We start from the raw sequence: 19,531 nt of genomic DNA, 5'->3' as shown, positions 1-19,531 counted from the left end.
GCGTCGTTGCCATGGTTACTGTATCAACATACTACAGATGCCGCAGCATATTGACGCCTTTCTGAAAGGGGGCTGTTTCATCGCAATTATACTATAGGGGCCTGGAAATATCATGATATTGCTAAAGTAGACAAATTAGTAGAAAATAACTTTGCTATCATTATGAAGTCGTCTAATTTACTTTAGAGAAATGGCAATGTTGTCATGAACTAGCAACGTTTTTCAGAAATAGCTAGCAATGCTAACGTTAGCTAGCTAAAATGTCGGTGCTCTCCCCTCAATCTTAGATAGCTAGTTAAAGTTCTACTGCCTCGAAAGCCAACCTGGCGATTTTTTTAAACGTAATCGTGTTTTCAAGCCACAGTAACGCACTTCAGACGAAATGTTAATTAGCACATATTGAGACTGCATTGTGTAGAAAGCTCTGCTGGGCTTCAGTCCTAAAACGAACATGCCACCCATGGGTAGGTCAGTGGGTTCGCTGTGACCTACGCACCTCTGGATCTCCTGGGCCGCGGCAGCGGGACCAGGAAGACTGACTTCCTGGACAAGAAGCAGTCCACCTACCAGCTGCAGGGCCTGGTGCCTGGTCTGCTATACAACATCTCTACCTTCTCAGTGAAACGAAACACCAACGGCAACGATATCAGCCAGCCAGCCATCGCTCTCATACGCACCAGTGAGTGGACTGTGAATGCTTCAGTACAGTGACATTTTATGTAAAGTGTCGTTTTGCGTGTGTGTGTGTGTGTGTGTGTGTGTGTGTGTGTGTGTGTGTGTGTGTGTGTGTGTGTGTGTGTGTGTGTGTGTGTGTGTGTGTGTGTGTGTGTGTGTATATACTGACGTGTGTGTGTATACTGACGTGTGTGTGTGTATATACTGACCTGTGTGGGTGTGTGTGTGTGTGTGTGTGTGTGGGTGTGTGTGTGGGTGTGTGTGTGTGTATACTGACCTGTGTATCTCTCTCTGTGTGTCAGGGCCACGGCGGGTGGATCAGCTGCAGGTAGTCAACGTGTCGTCCTCCCAGGTATGGCTGAGGTGGCTGGTTCAAGCTGCTCGTCATGCTACTGTCAGCCAGGTGCGCCTTTCCCTGGTCTCCTGGGACGGTAGTGGAGTTGGCACCGCTCTGCTCAACACCAGCACAATGGAATATGCCTTCAGGTTCTGCTCCATTTAACATTATTATCACTAGTTTGGCAGTAGATTTGAGTGGTTGTCAAAGTACTTAGTCTATCCAACAGGGGTACTTGGAAAGACTCATGAGACCATAGGCCTACTGGTCTAATGCCCATGAGGAGGTAGTCTGGGCAGAGCATGATGTATTTGGTGGTGGTGACCAAAAATAAAGTTGAAAACCACTGACTTACAGCCTGCAATACTGATTATGTCCACTAGATGCCACTGTATCACTATCACTTAATATTACTTTCTAGGGCAGGGGTGTCAAACTCATTCCACGGAGGGCCTTGTGTCTGCAGGTTTTTGGTTTTTCCTTTCAATAAAGCCCTAGACAACCAGGTGTGGGGAGTTCCTAACTAATTAGTGATGTTAATTCATCAATCAAGTACAAGGGAGGAACGAAAACCCGCAGACACTCGGCCCTCCGTGGAATGAGTTTGACACCTGTGTTCTAGGGCATTGGTTCTGACCCTTGCTCAGTTACTGTACCACCAATTGAATTCTGCTCTGCCCGGAGTAACTCTGAAGAAACCCCTCATGTGCATTTTACCAGTAAACCTATGGTGTCATGAGTCTTCTCCAGTACCCCCTGTGGGTAGGCCTAGTACCCCCAGGCTACCCTTTGTTGGGAACCACTGTTCTAGGGCACTGTCTGCACGGCAAAACACATTTCATCCAGTAGATGACGTTGTGAAGCCAACGCTGATAAACATCCATAGACCAGAGCAGAATCGGGGGGTTTTGTGTGTCATTTTGCATGACTGGGATTTCTGTCTGTGTTTCTGTGTTTCTCCCCCTTCAGCTCTCTGCTCCCTGGTCAGATGTACACGGTGGATGTTCTAACTCAGAGTGGGATCGGACCAGACGAGTCACCGTCCACCAGTCACTCTGCTGGACCGCTGCAAGTCTGGACCAGTAGGTCATCATGTCTCATACATCAATCAATCAATCAGTCAGTCAATCAATCAAACATGTATTTTAGAAAGACCTTTTTTACAATCAGCAGTTTACAGATAACCAGCCAAAAGCAATGCAGAAGCAGAAACTCAATGAACCTCGGGAATTCGCTATGCATTCGTTAAGCATCTGGAAACATCCTCATCCTATCATAGTAGTAGTCCACCATGCAGAGGGATTCATTAACCTGAGACAAGACACTTAAAGATGGCCACTCCAAGTAGAAAATGTGATCAGGATCAACTGTCAGGATCAGGATTAACTGTCAGGATCAGGATCAACTGTCAGGTTCAGGATCAACTGTCAGGTTCAGGATCAACTGTCAGGATCAACTGTCAGGTTCAGGATCAACTGTCAGGTTCAGGATCAACTGTCAGGTTCAGGATCAACTGTCAGGTTCAGGATCAACTGTCAGGATCAACTGTCAGGATCAGAATCAACTGTCAGGTTCAGGATCAACTGTCAGGTTCAGGATCAACTGTCAGGTTCAGGATCAACTGTCAGGATCAACTATCAGGATCAACTGTCAGGTTCAGGATCAACTGTCAGGATCAGGATCAACTGTCAGGATCAGGATCAACTGTCAGGATCAGGATCAACTGTCAGGATCAGGATCAACTGTCAGGATTAGGATCAACTGTCAGGATCAAGATCAACTGTCAGGATCAACTGTCAGGATCAGGATCAACTGTCAGGTTCAGGATCAACTGTCAGGTTCAGGATCAACTGTCAGGATCAACTGTCAGGATCAGGATCAACTGTCAGGTTCAGGATCAACTGTCAGGTTCAGGATCAACTGTCAGGTTCAGGATCAACTGTCAGGTTCAGGATCAACTGTCAGGTTCAGGATCAACTGTCAGGTTCAGGATCAACTGTCAGGATCAAGATCAACTGTCAGGTTCAGGATCAACTGTCAGGATCAGGATCAACTGTCAGGATCAAGATCAACTGTCAGGATCAAGATCAACTGTCAGGATCAGGATCAACTGTCAGGATCAACTGTCAGGTTCAGGATCAACTGTCAGGATAAGGATCAACTGAGTCAGACTTGTATCAGTGCAAATGTGTCATAGGCTCTCGCATATCAATGAAATATTTGAGAGTTACATATAAAAGCCAGTATTTTTCCTTCATAGTTTGTTCTCCATCTTCTTTTGAAATAGGGAGCCAATTTGTTTTCAGCACTTTTATTTCTATGACTGATCAAAACTTGTTCTCATGGCTCTCTCTCTCTCTCTCTCTCTCTCTCTCTCTCTCTCTCTCTCTCTCTCTCTCTCTCTCTCTCCTCTCTCTCTCTCTCTCTCTCTCTCTCTCTCTCTCTCTCTCTCTCTCTCTCTCTCTCTCTCTCTCTCTCTCTCTCTCTCTCTCTCTCTCTCTCTCTCTCTCTCTCTCTCTCTCTCTCTCTCTCTCTCTCTCTCCTCTCTCTCTCTCTCTCTCTCTCTCTCTCTCTCTCTCTCTCTCTCTCTCTCTCTCTCTCTCTCTCTCTCTCTCTCTCTCTCTCTCTCTCTCTCTCTCTCTCTCTCTCTCTCTCCCCCCCCCCCCCCCCCCAGTCGGTAAATCAATTTTAATTGCACATACCCGAGACCTATGGCAATTATGTCAGACCCGTTCCAGATCTGAGACAAAAGTCTGAATTTAGGACCCGAATTTCAGAATTCTGGGGTCTGATGGACCTCTAGTCTCAACTGTTTCTATCAGCATACAGACAGACTGTTCTCTCTGTGTGCCCCCCCCCCCCCCCATCCCTCTAGGACCCCTCCCCCCTCAGAACCTGTCTCTTTCCCATGTGACTTCCAACTCTGCCCTGGTGACGTGGGATCCCCATCCCAGGAACCTGCCAGACGGCTTCGTGGTCAATGTGACACGAGGCCTGAGCACCCGGAGTCGTTTCCTACCCAATGGGAAGTTAGAGACGTATACACTGAGAGAGCTTTCTCCGGGACAACACTACCACCTAGTCCTCATGGCTGTTAGGAACACAGGACAGGAACACATACACAGTGTACCACAACACCTGGCCTTCACCACATGTGAGTGTCCTGTTACCACTACCGTACTACGAGCTTCTGCTATAACATGCACTACTCTGAGATTTCACATTGTAATGCTCTGGGGAATTCTGCTGAGAGCCCAGAATGAGACAGGAACAAACTTGAAACTTCTACCATTTAGGACTATCGTTTTGTCTGTTTCAGTCTGAAAGCTTTCCTTTACCACTTCCTATGCAACTAACTTTAACTTTACCTGGACCAGTACCGATGGGGGAGCGATGGGGAGGGAGGACGAGGGAGAGACCGTCTGTCGTGGGAACCCCTGTGAGTCATACACTAACCCCGTCTGAACCTCAGGACCTGGGTGTGACTGGAGAGAGAGAGCACTCTGAAGAGATGCCCAGGTGAGTAAGTGAGACAGAGAGAGACAGACAGACAGACAGACAGACAGACAGACAGACAGACAGACAGACAGAGAGAGACAGAGAGAGAGAGCGAGCACTCTGAAGAGATGCTCAGGTGAGAGAGAGTGAAAGGTAGAAAGAGAGAAAAGGAGAGTGAAAGGCTGAGAGAGACAGACAGACAGACAGAGAGCGAGAGATTGGCTGTCGGGGGTTAAGTTATCAAGGCTATGAGACAGAGAGAGAGAGATTGGCTGTCGGGGGTTAAGTTATCAAGGCTATGAGACACTAGAGAGAGAGATTGGCTGTCGGGGGTTAAGTTATCAAGGCTATGAGACACTAGAGAGAGAGATTGGCTGTCGGGGTTAAGTTATCAAGGCTATGAGACACTAGAGAGAGAGATTGGCTGTCCGGGGTTAAGTTATCAAGGCTATGAGACACTAGAGAGAGAGATTGGCTGTCCGGGGTTAAGTTATCAAGGCTATGAGACACTAGAGAGAGAGATTGGCTGTCGGGGGTTAAGTTATCAAGGCTATGAGACACTAGAGAGAGAGATTGGCTGTCCGGGGTTAAGTTATCAAGGCTATGAGACACTAGAGAGAGAGATTGGCTGTCCGGGGTTAAGTTATCAAGGCTATGAGACACTAGAGAGAGAGATTGGCTGTCGGGGTTAAGTTATCAAGGCTATGAGACACTAGAGAGAGAGATTGGCTGTCGGGGGTTAAGTTATCAAGGCTATGAGACACTAGAGAGAGAGATTGGCTGTCGGGGGTTAAGTTATCAAGGCTATGAGACACTAGAGAGAGAGATTGGCTGTCGGGGTTAAGTTATCAAGGCTATGAGACACTAGAGAGAGAGATTGGCTGTCGGGGGTTAAGTTATCAAGGCTATGAGACACTAGAGAGAGAGATTGGCTGTCGGGGGTTAAGTTATCAAGGCTATGAGACACTAGAGGGCAGTGTTGCACACGTATTGCAGAAATTGTTCTTTCACTGCTACGTTGTAAACGGACTATTTAGTGCCAACTAGACAAGGTTGGTCCTCTCAGGCTCTATCTGTCTGTCTCTGTAAAAGCTTCGGGCCATCATTTGTTCTCTTCCAGATACACAGAACTGATTGATGGAAAGGGGAGGATAACAGCTAAGTTCACCAGCCTGCCCAGAAAGGTCATCAGACACCACACTAGTAAGTATCATAACCCCCATTATATCATAATGCAAAACAGCCTCTTTAACAGTCAGCACGATGGTCTGACAACAGTAAGAACTTTGTGAGTGCCAATATTATCTCGCTCAAATACCTCCTGAGAAACAGTTCATATGTTTGCCTTGCAGAGCCTGAGCCTCCTATTCAGTTACAGAGGATGGAGGAGACAACTAATCAAATGGGCTTTGCACCTGAGAGGAAGGAGGAAGAGGAAGTGCCTGGTAGGTTCTCTACAGCAGGACAGAGAATCAATCGGAAATTGTCTGTAGGGTTCTGGTCAAATGTAGTGTACAATAAAGAGCATAGGGGTGTCATAGGGGACGTATGCAGCCTTAGTGAAACCTGAGCTGCTGGTTTGTCTGCTGGCCTCTCTCTGTTTGGGGTCCTGACAACAGTATGCTGTGTTTCAGAGTCGTCCCGGGACTGCCAGAGCCTGCCCTGTCTGAACGGGGGTACGTGTGAGAAGGGGAGCGACTCATACATCTGCAATTGCGCAGCTGGGTTCAAGGGCAGGCAGTGTGAGCTGAGTAAGTTCATGTCTTTCTCCCTCCCCACCCCACCCCATTATTCAGTTCCTTTGGCGTTGATGTCTAATGATTGAGGATTGCTCTGTTCAGTACCTTCCTCTCAGCCTCCCACCTTCCTCTCTGCCTTCCTCCTTACGTATCTTCCTCTCTTCCTCCTTCCATACCTTCCTCTCCCCCTTCCTCCGCCCTGCTCTCCTCAGTCCCTCGTCTCACATTTAACAGCCTTGTAACTGTTGCTTCCTCTGGAACAAAGATTCTCCGTGTTTTAACACCTTTCTCTCTGTTTATCTTTGTCCTGCCGCAACCCCGACTGCAGTCTGCCAACGAGTGCCCCACCCGTGTACCCGCCTCTACTCTGAAACAAAGAGCATGCCCGTCTGGGTGGGTGAAGTCTGCCATTACCTGTGAGTGTCAAACAGCGGACAACAGTGATATCTTGTGCATGTTTGTACCTGTCAGGACTGATGTCACCCTCAAGCTCGGTATACTGAAGCCTTTACAGCATATAGTATATACTGTGTAATAGTAGGATCAGTAGTAGTAGACTAGTAGTAGTAGTAGTAGCATCAGTCGTAGTAGTAGTAGTAGCATCAGTCGCAGTAGTAGTAGTAGTAGTAGTATCAGTAGTAGTAGCATCAGCCGTAGTAGTAACAGTAGTAGTAGACTAGTAGTAGTAGTAGACTAGTAGTAGTAGTAGTATCAGTAGTAGTAGTATCAGTAGTAGTAGTATCAGTAGTAGTAGTAGTATCCGTAGTAGTAGACTACTAGTAGTAGTAGTAGTAGTAGTAATATCAGTAGTAATAGTATCAGTAGTAGTAGACTAGTAGAAGTAGTAGTAGCATCATTAGTAGTAGTAGTATAAGCGGCAGTAGTAGTAGTAGCAGCAGCAGAAGTAGTAGCAGTAGTAGTAGTAGTAGTAGAAGCAGCAGTAGTAGCAGCAGCAGAAGCAGTAGTAGTAGTAGAAGCGGCAGTAGTAGTAGTAGTAGCAGAAGTAGTAGTAGTAGTAGAAGCGGCAGTAGTAGAGTAGTAGAAGCGGCAGTAGTAGTAGTAGCAGTAGTAGTAGTAGTAGTAGTAGAAGCGGCAGTAGTAGTAGTAGTAGTAGTAGTGTTACCTGTGAGTGTCAAACATTTAGGAGTACACCACATCAGTCATTGGCTTCATCAATAAGTGCATCGATGACGTCCCCACAGTGACCGTACGTACATACCCCATCCAGAAGCCATGGATTACAGGCAACAGCCGCACTGAGCTAAAGGCAAGAGCTGCCGCTTTCAAGGAGCGGGACTCTAACCCAGAAGCTTATAAGAAATCCCACTACGCCATCCGACGAACCATCAAACAGGCAAAGCATCAAGACAGGACTAAGATCGAATCAAACACCGGCTCTGACACTCGTTGGATGTGGCAGGGCTTGCAAACCATTACAGACTACAAAGGGAAGCACAGCCGAGAGCTGCCCAGTGACAAGAGCCTACCAGACGAGCTAAACTACTTCTATGCTCGCTTCGAGGCAAATAACACTGAAACATACATGAGAGCACCACCTGTTCCGGAAGACTGTGCGATCACTCTCTCTGCTGCCGGTGTGAGTAAGACCATTAAACAGGTCAACATTCACAAGGCCGCTGGGCCCGACGGATAACCAGGACGTGTACTGCGAGCATGCGCTGACCAACTGGCAAGTTTCTTCACTGACATTTTCAACCTCTCCCTGACTGAGTCTGTAATACCAACATGTTTCAAGCAGACCACCATAGTCCCTGTGCCCAAAAACACTAAGGTAACCTGCCTAAATGACTACTGACCCGTAGCACTCACGTCTGTAGCCATGAAGTGCTTTGAAAGGTTGGTCATGGCTCACATCAACACCATCATCCCAGAAACCCTAGACTCACTCCAATTAGATCTCTGTTGCACTCCACACTGTCCTTTCCCACCCGGACAAAAGGAACACCTATGTGAGAATGCTGTTCATTGACTACAGCTCAGCGTTCAACACCATAGTGCCCTCAAAGCTCATCACTAAGCTAAGGATCCTGGGACTAAACACCTCCCTCTGCAACTGGATCCTGGACTTCCTGACGGGTCGCCGCCAAGTGGTAAGAGTAGGTAGCAACACATCTGCCACGCTGATTCTCAACAGGGGGGCCCCTCAGGGGTGCATGCTCAGCCCCCTCCTGTACTCCCTGATCACTCATGACTGCACGGCCAGGCACGACTCCAACACCATCATTAAGTTTGCCGATGACACAACAGTGGTAGGCCTGATCACCCGACAACGACGAGACAGCCTATAGGGAGAAGATCAGAGACCTGACTGTGTGGTGCCAGGACAACAACCTCTCCCCCAACGCGATCAAGACAAAGGAGATGATTGTGGACTACAAGAAAAGGAGGACCAAGCACGTCCCCATTCTCATCGACGGGGCTGTAGTGGAGCAGGTTGAGAGCTTCAAGTTCCTTGGTATCCACATCACCAACAAACTAACATGGTCCAATAGTTGTGAAGAGGGCACGACAAAACGTTTTCCCCCTCAGGAGACTGAAAAGATTTGGCATGGGTCCTCAGATCCTCAAAAGGTTTTACAGCTGCATCATCGAGAGCATCCTGACGGGTTACATCACTGCCTGGTATGGCAACTGCTCGGCCTCCGACCACAAGGCACTACAGAGGGTAGTGTGTACGGCCCAGTACATCACTGGGGCCAAGCTTCCTGCCATCCAGGACCTCATTACCAGGCGGTGTCAGAGGAAGGCCCTAAAAATGGTCAAAGACTCCAGCCACCCTAGTAATAGACTGTTCTCTCTGCTACCGCACGGCAAGCGGTACCGGAGCACCAAGTCTAGGTCCAAGAGACTTCTAAACAGCTTCTACCCCCAAGCCATAAGACACCTGAACAGCTAATCAAACTATTTCCATTGCCGTCCCCCCCACCCCCTATTTTACACTGCGGCTCCTCTCTGTTATTACCTACGCGTAGTTACTTTAATAACTCTACCTACATGTACATATTACCTCAATTACCTGGACACCGGTGCACCCGCACATTGACTCTGTACCGGTACCCCCTGTATATAGCCTCCATATTGACTCTGTACCGGTACCCCCTGTATATAGCCTCCACATTGTCTCTGTACCCGTACCCCCTGTATGTAGCCTCCACATTGACTCTGTACCCGTACCCCCTGTATATAGCCTCCACACTGACTCTGTACCGGTACCCCCTGTATATAGCCTCCACATTGACTCTGTACCGGTACCTCCTGTATATAGCCTCCACATTGACTCTGTACCGGTACCCCCTGTATATAGCCTCCACATTGACTCTGTACCGTAACACCCTGTATATAGCCTCCACATTGACTCTGTACCGTAATACCCTGTATATAGCCTCCACATTGACTCTGTACCGGTACCCCCTGTATATAGCCTCCACATTGACTCTGTACCGTAACACCCTGTATATAGCCTCCACATTGACTCTGTACCGGTACCCCCTGTATATAGCCTCCACATTGACTCTGTACCGTAACACCCTGTATATAGCCTCCACATTGACTCTGTACCGGTACCTCCTGTATAAAGCCACGCTATTGTTATTTACAGCTGCTCTGTAATCATTTGTTATTCTTATCTCTTACTTTTTTTGGGGGGGGGTTCTTAGAACTGCATTGTTGTTTAAGGGCTTGTAAGTAAACCTACACCTGCTGTATTCAGCAGTTCACTGTAAGTGTCACGATCGTCGTAAAGTGAAAGAGAGGAGGACCAAGGCGCAGCGGGATAGCAATACATCTTTACTTTAATAAAGATGAAAACGAAGAACTATACAACTATACTATACAAACAAAATCAAAACAATAAACAGACGAACGTGAAGCTATACAAACTAAGTGCTAACATGCAACATAAACAAAGACAATCACCCACAAACTACCTAATGACTATGGCTGCCTAAATATGGCTCCCAATCAGAGACAACGATAGACAGCTGTCTATAATTGAGAACCAATCTAGGCAACCATAGACATACATACACCTAGACTGAACACAACCCCATGAACTCTACAAACACCACCTAGACTAAACATTGCCCCATAAACATACAAAAAAACCTAGACAATAAAAAACACATACATCCCCCATGTCACACCCTGACCTAACTAAAATAATAAAGAAAACAAAGATAACTAAGGCCAGGGCGTGACAGTACCCTCCCCCCCAAAGGTGCGGACTCTGGCTGCAAAACCTGACATAGAAGGGGAGGGTCCGGGTGGGCCTTCTTACGGCGGCGGCTCGGGTGCAGGACATGGCCCCCACTCCACCATAGTCAATACCCGCTTTGGTGGCGCCTCTGGAGCGAGGACTCTTACAGCGAGTCCCGGACTGAAGACTATCCTAGAGGGCGCCACTGGACGGAGGGGCAGCTCCGGACTGAGGGGCAGCTCCGGACTGAGGGGCAGCTCCGGACTGAGGGGCAGCTCCGGACTGAGGGGACTGAGGGGCAGCTCCGGACTGAATGGCAGCTCCGGACTGAATGGCAGCTCCGGACTAAATGGCAGCTCATGACTGGCGGGCAGCTCATGACTGGAGGGCAGCTCATGACTGGCGGGCAGCTCATGACTGGCGGGCAGCTCTGGCAGCTCCTGACTGGATGGCGGCTCTGGCAGCTCCTGGCTGACTGGCGGCTCTGGCAGGTCCTGACTGGCGGGCGGCTCTGGCAGGTCCTGACTGGCGGGCGGCTCTGGCAGGTCCTGACTGGCGGGCGGCACTGGTGGCTCCTGACTGGCGGGCGGCACTGGCGGCTCCTGACTGGCGGGCGACTCTGGCGGCTCCTGACTGGCGGGCGACTCTGGTGGCTCCTGACTGACGGACGGCTCTAGCGGCTCCTGACTGACGTACGGCTCTAGTGGCTCTGGACAGACGGGCGGCTTTGACGGCTCAGGACAGACGGGCGGCTCAGACGGCGCTGGGCAAACGGACAGCTCAGATGGCGCTTGGCAGACGGGCAGCGCAGGCGGCGCTGGCCAGACGGGTAGCTCAGACGGCGCTGGGCAGGCGGACAGCGCAGACGGGCGCTGGGTAGACGGCAGACTCTGGCTGGCTGAGGTGCACAGTAGGCCTGGTGCGTGGTGCCGGAACTGGTGGTACCGGGCTGGGGACACGCATCTCAGGGCTAGTGCGGGGAGGCTGAACAGGGCGTACTGGACTGCCGAGGCGCACTATAGGCCTGGTACGTGGTGCCGGAACTGGTGGTACCGGGCTGGGGACACGCACCTCAAGGCTAGTGCGGGGAGGAGGAACAGAGCGTACTGGACTCTGGAGACACACAGGAAGCTTGGTGCGTGGTGTTGACACTGGTGGTACTGGGCCGAGAACACGCACCTCAGGGCGAGTGTGGGGAAGAGGAACAGGGCGTATTGGACTGTCGAGGTGCACTATAGGCCTGGTGCGTGGTACCGGAACCGGAGGACTGGTACGAGGGGCTGCCACAGGAGAGCTAGTACGTGGGGCTGCTACAGGAGGTGCAGGACTAGGGAGGCGTACAGGAGGCCTGGTTCGTGGGACTGGCACTGTCATTCCCAGACGGTTAGCACGCACCTCAGGACGAGTATGGAGAGCTGACTCAGGTAACATCGCATCCCGCACACGCTCTGTCGGGTGGCCTCAAGCACCAACACAGCAGCTCCCTCATTTCACTCTCCTCTAAACTCCCCATTAAATCCTTTACAGTCTCTGTATCATTCCCATTGCTCACCTCCAATATCAGCCCGACTGGCTCTGGTTCCTTCTTCGGCTCCTCACGGTAAGCACGGGAAGTTGACGGAGGTCTCCTATCTGAACTCGCCACACTCCCCATGTGCCCCTCCCCAAGAAACTTTTGGCGTTTCCTTGAGGGCTTCCTACCGCGCCGTCGTGCTCCTTTCTCCAACTCCGTTATCCTGTAACCCTCCTCGCACTGCTCCAGCGAATCCCAGGCGGGCTCCGGCACTTTCTCTGGATCGATCGCCCACTTGTCTATCTCTTCCCATGTTGTTCTCCACCCTTCCTTTTCCCGGGTCCATTCCTCCACAAAGCGCTGTTCCCTCCTTTCACGCTGCTTGGTCCAATTTTGGTGGGTGATTCTGTCACGATCGTCGTAAAGTGAAAGAGAGGAGGACCAAGGCGCAGCGTGATAGCAAAACATATTTACTTTAATAAAGACGAAAATGAAGAACTATACAACTATACTATACAAACAAAATCAAAACAATAAACCGACGAACGTGAAGCTATACAAACTAAGTGCTAACATGCAACATAGACATAGACAATCACCCACAAAACTACCTAATGACTATGGCTGCCTAAATATGGCTCCCAATCAGAGACAACGATAGACAGCTGTCTCTGATTGAGAACCAATCTAGGCAACCATAGACATACATACACCTAGACTAAACATTGCCCCATAAACATACAAAAAACCCTAGACAATGCAAGACACATACATCTACCATGTCACACCCTGACCTTACTAAGATAATAAAGAAAACAAAGATAACTAATGCCAGGGCGTGACAGTAAGGTCTACCTACACCTGCTGTATTCAGCATTTCACTATGAGGTCTACTACACCTGTTGTATTCAGCAGTTCACTGTAAGGTCTACTACACCTGTTGTATTCAGCAGTTCACTGTAAGGTCTACCTACACCTGTTGTATTCAGCATTTCACTGTAAGGTCTACCTACACCTGTTGTATTCAGCAGTTCACTGTAAGGTCTACCTACACCTGTTGTATTCAGCATTTCACTGTAAGGTCTACTACACCTGTTGTATTCAGTGCACGTGACTAATACTAGTTGATTTGATTTGTTCTCCGCAGGTATAAAAGGACGTATAAAGTCCAGCAGGATGTTTGCTATCGAGAGATCTGTGAACCACCGTTGCTGCCCAAGAAAAGCCCCAGTGAGTTACAACCGTGTGAATAAGAGGATTATACCTGTACTGAAGAAAAGTCATTCAAATATAATAACAATCGTCTCCTTTTCTCTGTTTCAACAGACAGAAGAACCAACAGCCAATAATAATGGTTGGTTTTCCATGATACATATCAAATGTCATTTGTCACATGCGCCCCCATACAACACCTCACCGTGAAATGCTGACTGACTTACAAGCTTTTTCCTCAATGATGCGGAGTTAAAATAACAAAATGGAAACATGAGAAATAAAACACACTTAGATGACCCATGTTGCCCCAGAGATTGGCCTGCAGGATGACCCATGTTGCCCAGAGATTAGCCTGTAGGATGACCCATGTTGCCCAGAGATTGGCCTGCAGGATGACCCATGTTGCCCCAGAGATTGGCCTGTAGGATGACCCATGTTGCCCAGAGATTGGCCTGTAGGATGACCCATGTTGTCCAGAGATTGGCCTATAGTATGACCCATGTTGCCCAGAGATTGGCCTGCAGGATGACCCATGTTGCCCCAGAGATTGGCCTGCAGGATGACCCATGTTGTCCAGAGATTAGCCTGTAGGATGACCCATGTTGCCCCAGAGATTGGCCTGTAGGATGACCCATGTTGCCCAGAGATTGGCCTGTAGGATGACCCATGTTGCCCCAGAGATTGGCCTGTAGGATGACCCATGTTGCCCCAGAGATTGGCCTGTAGGATGACCCATGTTGCCCAGAGATTGGCCTGTAGGATGACCCATGTTGCCCAGAGATTGGCCTGTAGGATGACCCATGTTGCCCAGAGATTGGCCTGTAGGATGACCCATGTTGCCCAGAGATTGGCCTGTAGGATGACCCATGTTGCCCAGAGATTGGCCTGTAGGATGACCCATGTTGCCCAGAGATTGGCCTGTAGGATGACCCATGTTGCCCCAGAGATTGGCCTGTAGGATGACCCATGTTGCCCAGAGATTAGCCTGTAGGATGACCCATGTTGCCCAGAGATTAGCCTGTAGGATGACCCATGTTGCCCAGAGATTAGCCTGTAGGATGACCCATGTTGTCTAGAGATTGGCCTGTAGGATGACCCATGTTGCCCAGAGATTAGCCTGTAGGATGACCCATGTTGCCCAGAGATTAGCCTGTAGGATGACCCATGTTGCCCCAGAGATTAGCCTGTAGGATGACCCATGTTGCCCAGAGATTGGCCTGTAGGATGACCCATGTTGCCCCAGAGATTGGCCTGTAGGATGACCCATGTTGCCCCAGAGATTGGCCTGTAGGATGACCCATGTTGCCCCAGAGATTGGCCTGTAGGATGACCCATGTTGCCCAGAGATTGGCCTGCAGGATGACCCATGTTGCCCCAGAGATTGGCCTGTAGGATGACCCATGTTGCCCCAGAGATTGGCCTGTAGGATGACCCATGTTGCCCAGAGATTGGCCTGTAGGATGACCCATGTTGCCCCAGAGATTGGCCTGTAGGATGACCCATGTTGCCCCAGAGATTGGCCTGTAGGATGACCCATGTTGTCTAGAGATTGGCCTGTAGGATGACCCATGTTGCCCAGAGATTGGCCTGTAGGATGACCCATGTTGCCCAGAGATTGGCCTGTAGGATGACCCATGTTGTCTAGAGATTGGCCTGTAGGATGACCCATGTTGCCCAGAGATTGGCCTGTAGGATGACCCATGTTGTCTAGAGATTGGCCTGTAGGATGACCCATGTTGTCTAGAGATTGGCCTGTAGGATGACCCATGTTGCCCAGAGATTGGCCTGTAGGATGACCCATGTTGCCCCAGAGATTGGCCTGTAGGATGACCCATGTTGCCCCAGAGATTAGCCTGTAGGATGACCCATGTTGCCCAGAGATTAGCCTGTAGGATGACCCATGTTGCCCCAGAGATTGGCCTGTAGGATGACCCATGTTGCCCCAGAGATTGGCCTGTAGGATGACCCATGTTGCCCAGAGATTGGCCTGCAGGATGACCCATGTTGCCCCAGAGATTGGCCTGTAGGATGACCCATGTTGCCCCAGAGATTGGCCTGTAGGATGACCCATGTTGTCTAGAGATTAGCCTGTAGGATGACCCATGTTGCCCAGAGATTGGCCTGTAGGATGACCCATGTTGCCCAGAGATTAGCCTGTAGGATGACCCATGTTGCCCAGAGATTAGCCTGTAGGATGACCCATGTTGCCCAGAGATTGGCCTGTAGGATGACCCATGTTGCCCCAGAGATTGGCCTGTAGGATGACCCATGTTGCCCAGAGATTGGCCTGTAGGATGACCCATGTTGCCCAGAGATTAGCCTGTAGGATGACCCATGTTGCCCAGAGATTGGCCTGTAGGATGACCCATGTTGCCCAGAGATTAGCCTGTAGGATGACCCATGTTGCCCAGAGATTAGCCTGTAGGATGACCCATGTTGCCCCAGAGATTGGCCTGTAGGATGACCCATGTTGCCCAGAGATTGGCCTGTAGGATGACCCATGTTGCCCCAGAGATTGGCCTGTAGGATGACCCATGTTGCCCAGAGATTGGCCTGTAGGATGACCCATGTTGTCCAGAGATTGGCCTGTAGAATGACCCATGTTGTAGGATGACCCATGTTGCCCAGAGATTGGCCTGTAGGATGACCCATGTTGCCCCAGAGATTGGCCTGTAGGATGACCCATGTTGTCTAGAGATTGGCCTGTAGGATGACCCATGTTGCCCAGAGATTGGCCTGTAGGATGACCCATGTTGTAGGATGACCCATGTTGTAGGATGACCCATGTTGTAGGATGACCCATGTTGCCCCAGAGATTGGCCTGTAGGATGACCCATGTTGCCCAGAGATTGGCCTGTAGGATGACCCATGTTGCCCCAGAGATTGGCCTGTAGGATGACCCATGTTGCCCCAGAGATTGGCCTGTAGGATGACCCATGTTGCCCAGACATTGGCTTGTTGTAGCCCCAGCTCAATTAAAGACGATCAAGCAACCAACTGGAAACAATGAGAATTGGCCACTCGTCAATAATGAAATGTCCTAGAAACAGTCCAGACCAGTGTAAAATCCAAACATGATATACACCTCATCACTTCCATGTTATCAGTCTCTCAGCTCAGGAAAATGTGTATAGTAGGACTGTCTGTTTTCATCACAAACAAACGCTGGATGAATTGCTTTGCCATAATCTTACAGAGCCCCCCCAAAGATTCAACTGTTTTCCCTCAGCCGCCAAAACAACAACCATCACTACTGGAAAAATAAGTGTCTGTTTTTATGGTTCTAGACTTGAAAAGCACTGCTACCTATCATGTAAATAGTGTTTATAGGCTGTTTTCTAGCTTCATATTTTAATCATTAAAAATGTTCAAATGTACTTTTGTGGCATTTTTTTTCTCTCTACTGAATCTGTATGTACAATTTCATTGTGCATAAATGTCTAAAACTTACAGATGTTTTTATGTGAAACAAGGTAGACTCGATAATTGGACAGGGTAGGGAGACTATTTGGAGATTGCATATGAGTTCTCTGCCTGCAGTGCCTAGTAACCCACCACGAGGTGTGTCTCTATATTGTATCAATGTGATCGTATTTTAGATAGTCTCTGATTTGATTTAAGTTATAGTCTAAATTAAGCAAAATGTGTCTGTTTTTGAATGAAGGAAAGAGGTAAAAACAGATCTCTTTAGGCCAAACAACATCTTAACCACACACCTGTAATGTAGTTAGAACCCTTTACGCTGTTCCATATAACTCCTTGTTTGTTATATGAGAGCCCATTATGCTGTTCAATATAACTTGTTTTATGTCTCCTTTTACAAAGTAGCTTTGTAAATTACCATTCATCTCCTCTGCACGCTCGAAAGCTTTCATTCAGGTCCCCCCTGAAATTTGAAGACTTGTGCTTCCCGGACCATGCATCTTGTCATCATTGTGCACACACTGCTGGTGAATAGGCCATAGAGATAGATAGAGGACTCATCTTTGTATCTGTGCTATTATAGCATACGTGACAGCACGGGCAGCACCGTTGAGGCTATATCTCCATTTTGAAGTAGGACATCTTCTTCGCGATTGGCTGATCCCTCCTAATGACCCGGTTGGACATCACTCCAATTGGGTTTAACCGGTGAGAAATGGCTAGCTAGTTAGCAGCGTGCACTAGTAGTGTTTCAATCTTTGACGTCTCTCTCTGAGACCTTGAAGTAGTTGTTTCCCTTGCCCGGCAAGGACCGCGGCTTTTGTGGTTGCGATAGGTAACGACACTTTGTGGGAGGCAGTTGTTGATGTGTTCAGAGGGTTCCTGGTTCAAGCCCAGGGTTGGGGCGAGTGACAAAATCAACACTGTTATATGGGCCACCAGGAGGGATCAACCAATGAAGTTGGAAGTCCCACTAAATCGACTACTTTAAAATGGTGGAAGCCCTCAATGGCGATGCCCATGCTAAATGGCCTTTTGGCCGCTAGAGTCCTCTATCATTCTCTATGGTATAGGCACACACGCACCCCTCTTTGCCTCCTTCCCCAGGCACTATCTTTCCAATGAAAACTGAGATTGCAAAGGGAAGGTAGAACGACCTGTGTGACTCTAGCCACAATAACGATTAACTACAATAGTGCAATTTGCGGTTCACCTTCAGAATAAAAGTCCCCGATTTGAAAGTGATTCAAACGGATACAAATATTAGAATCATCATGCCATATTTGGAATAGATCATGCTAAATGAGGTCGGAATGTTATATACATGTAACAAAATCTGTTGACATCGCACTGTGGATGTAGTAGTCTTTATAATTGCATTGTGGGGCATCTTTATATGCACTAAACAACCTAACCTATGGATGAAATGGGGTATCAGCCTACTCAGTGACACTCACAGAACACAACTGTGTAGAGTTTACACAAATATTAGTGTCTTTAGCTCTTATTGCAGGACAAACAAAAAAAAAGTGTGAAAACATTCAGCGTGTTAAAGCTATGGATAATCAGTGTGAAACAAGGCAGATGTTTACGGCAAGAAGAGGAAAGAGCTCATCCTTGAACTCATGTCGACATTCAAGATGATGGGATCAAAGACTACCTTGCACAGCAAATAACCCAACAGAGTGGGACATGTATCATGTGCAAGAAAAACCCCAGCAACATTCATCACAGCTATGTTATCCATGCACCCCAGACATTACTAGTAGAGATGGACATGACAACAGAAAGCAACCTGCCTACACATGTACCTCTATCCAGACATTACTAGTAGAGATGGACATAACAGAAAGCAACCTGCCTCCACATGTACCTCTATCCAGACATTACTAGTAGAGATGAACATGACAACAGAAAGCAACCTGCCTCCACATGTACCTCTATCCAGACATTACTAGTAGAGATGGACATGACAACAGAAAGCAACCTGCCTCCACATGTACCTCTATCCAGACATTACTAGTAGAGATGGACATGACAACAGAAAGCAACCTGCCTCCACATGTACCTCTATCCAGACATTACTAGTAGAGATGGACATGACAACAGAAAGCAACCTGCCTCCACATGTACCTCTATCCAGACATTACTAGTAGAGATGGACATGACAACAGAAAGCAACCTGCCTACACATGTACCTCTATCCAGACATTACTAGTAGAGATGGACATGACAACAGAAAGCAACCTGCCTCCACATGTACCTCTATCCAGACATTACTAGTAGAGATGGACATGACAACAGAAAGCAACCTGCCTACACATGTACCTCTATCCAGACATTACTAGTAGAGATGGACATGACAACAGAAAGCAACCTGCCTCCACATGTACCTCTATCCAGACATTACTAGTAGAGATGGACATGTCAACAGAAAGCAACCTGCCTACACATGTACCTCTATCCAGACATTACTAGTAGAGATGGACATGACAACAGAAAGCAACCTGCCTCCACATGTACCTCTATCCAGACATTACTAGTAGAGATGGACATGACAACAGAAAGCAACCTGCCTACACATGTACCTCTATCCAGACATTACTAGTAGAGATGGACATGACAACAGAAAGCAACCTGCCTACACATGTACCTCTATCCAGACATTACTAGTAGAGATGGACATAACAGAAAGCAACCTGCCTCCACATGTACCTCTATCCAGACATTACTAGTAGAGATGGACATAACAGAAAGCAACCTGCCTCCACATGTACCTCTATCCAGACATTACTAGTAGAGATGGACATGACAACAGAAAGCAACCTGCCTACACATGTACCTCTATCCAGACATTACTAGTAGAGATGGACATGACAACAGAAAGCAATTTGCCTCCACATCTACCTCTATCC

At 48.4% G+C, this 19,531-nt stretch overlaps 1 protein-coding gene across 2 annotated transcripts in view; it reads left to right on the top strand.

Annotated features, from left to right (window-relative positions):
- Positions 1–14,982, top strand: part of sned1 (sushi, nidogen and EGF-like domains 1) — a 151,847-nt gene extending 136,865 nt beyond the window's left edge. The window contains exons 21-31 of one of the 2 annotated variants that reach the window (XM_055943922.1): positions 469–679; positions 978–1,161; positions 1,982–2,094; positions 3,888–4,166; positions 4,390–4,531; positions 5,631–5,713; positions 5,863–5,955; positions 6,145–6,261; positions 6,578–6,665; positions 13,126–13,208; positions 13,305–14,982. In XM_055943922.1, coding sequence (XP_055799897.1) covers positions 469–679; positions 978–1,161; positions 1,982–2,094; positions 3,888–4,166; positions 4,390–4,531; positions 5,631–5,713; positions 5,863–5,955; positions 6,145–6,261; positions 6,578–6,665; positions 13,126–13,208; positions 13,305–13,327 — 1,416 coding nt within the window. In that variant the 3' untranslated portion in view covers positions 13,328–14,982. The remainder of the gene's footprint in view (positions 1–468; positions 680–977; positions 1,162–1,981; positions 2,095–3,887; positions 4,167–4,389; positions 4,532–5,630; positions 5,714–5,862; positions 5,956–6,144; positions 6,262–6,577; positions 6,666–13,125; positions 13,209–13,304) is intronic. The other variant, XM_055943923.1, reaches the window with a different exon arrangement.
- Positions 14,983–19,531: the final 4,549 nt, after the last annotated feature.

The sequence above is a fragment of the Salvelinus fontinalis genome, chromosome 14 (genome assembly GCF_029448725.1).
Source record: "Salvelinus fontinalis isolate EN_2023a chromosome 14, ASM2944872v1, whole genome shotgun sequence".
Lineage (NCBI taxonomy): Eukaryota > Metazoa > Chordata > Actinopteri > Salmoniformes > Salmonidae > Salvelinus > Salvelinus fontinalis.
This window is presented reverse-complemented; position numbering and strand designations above follow the sequence as displayed.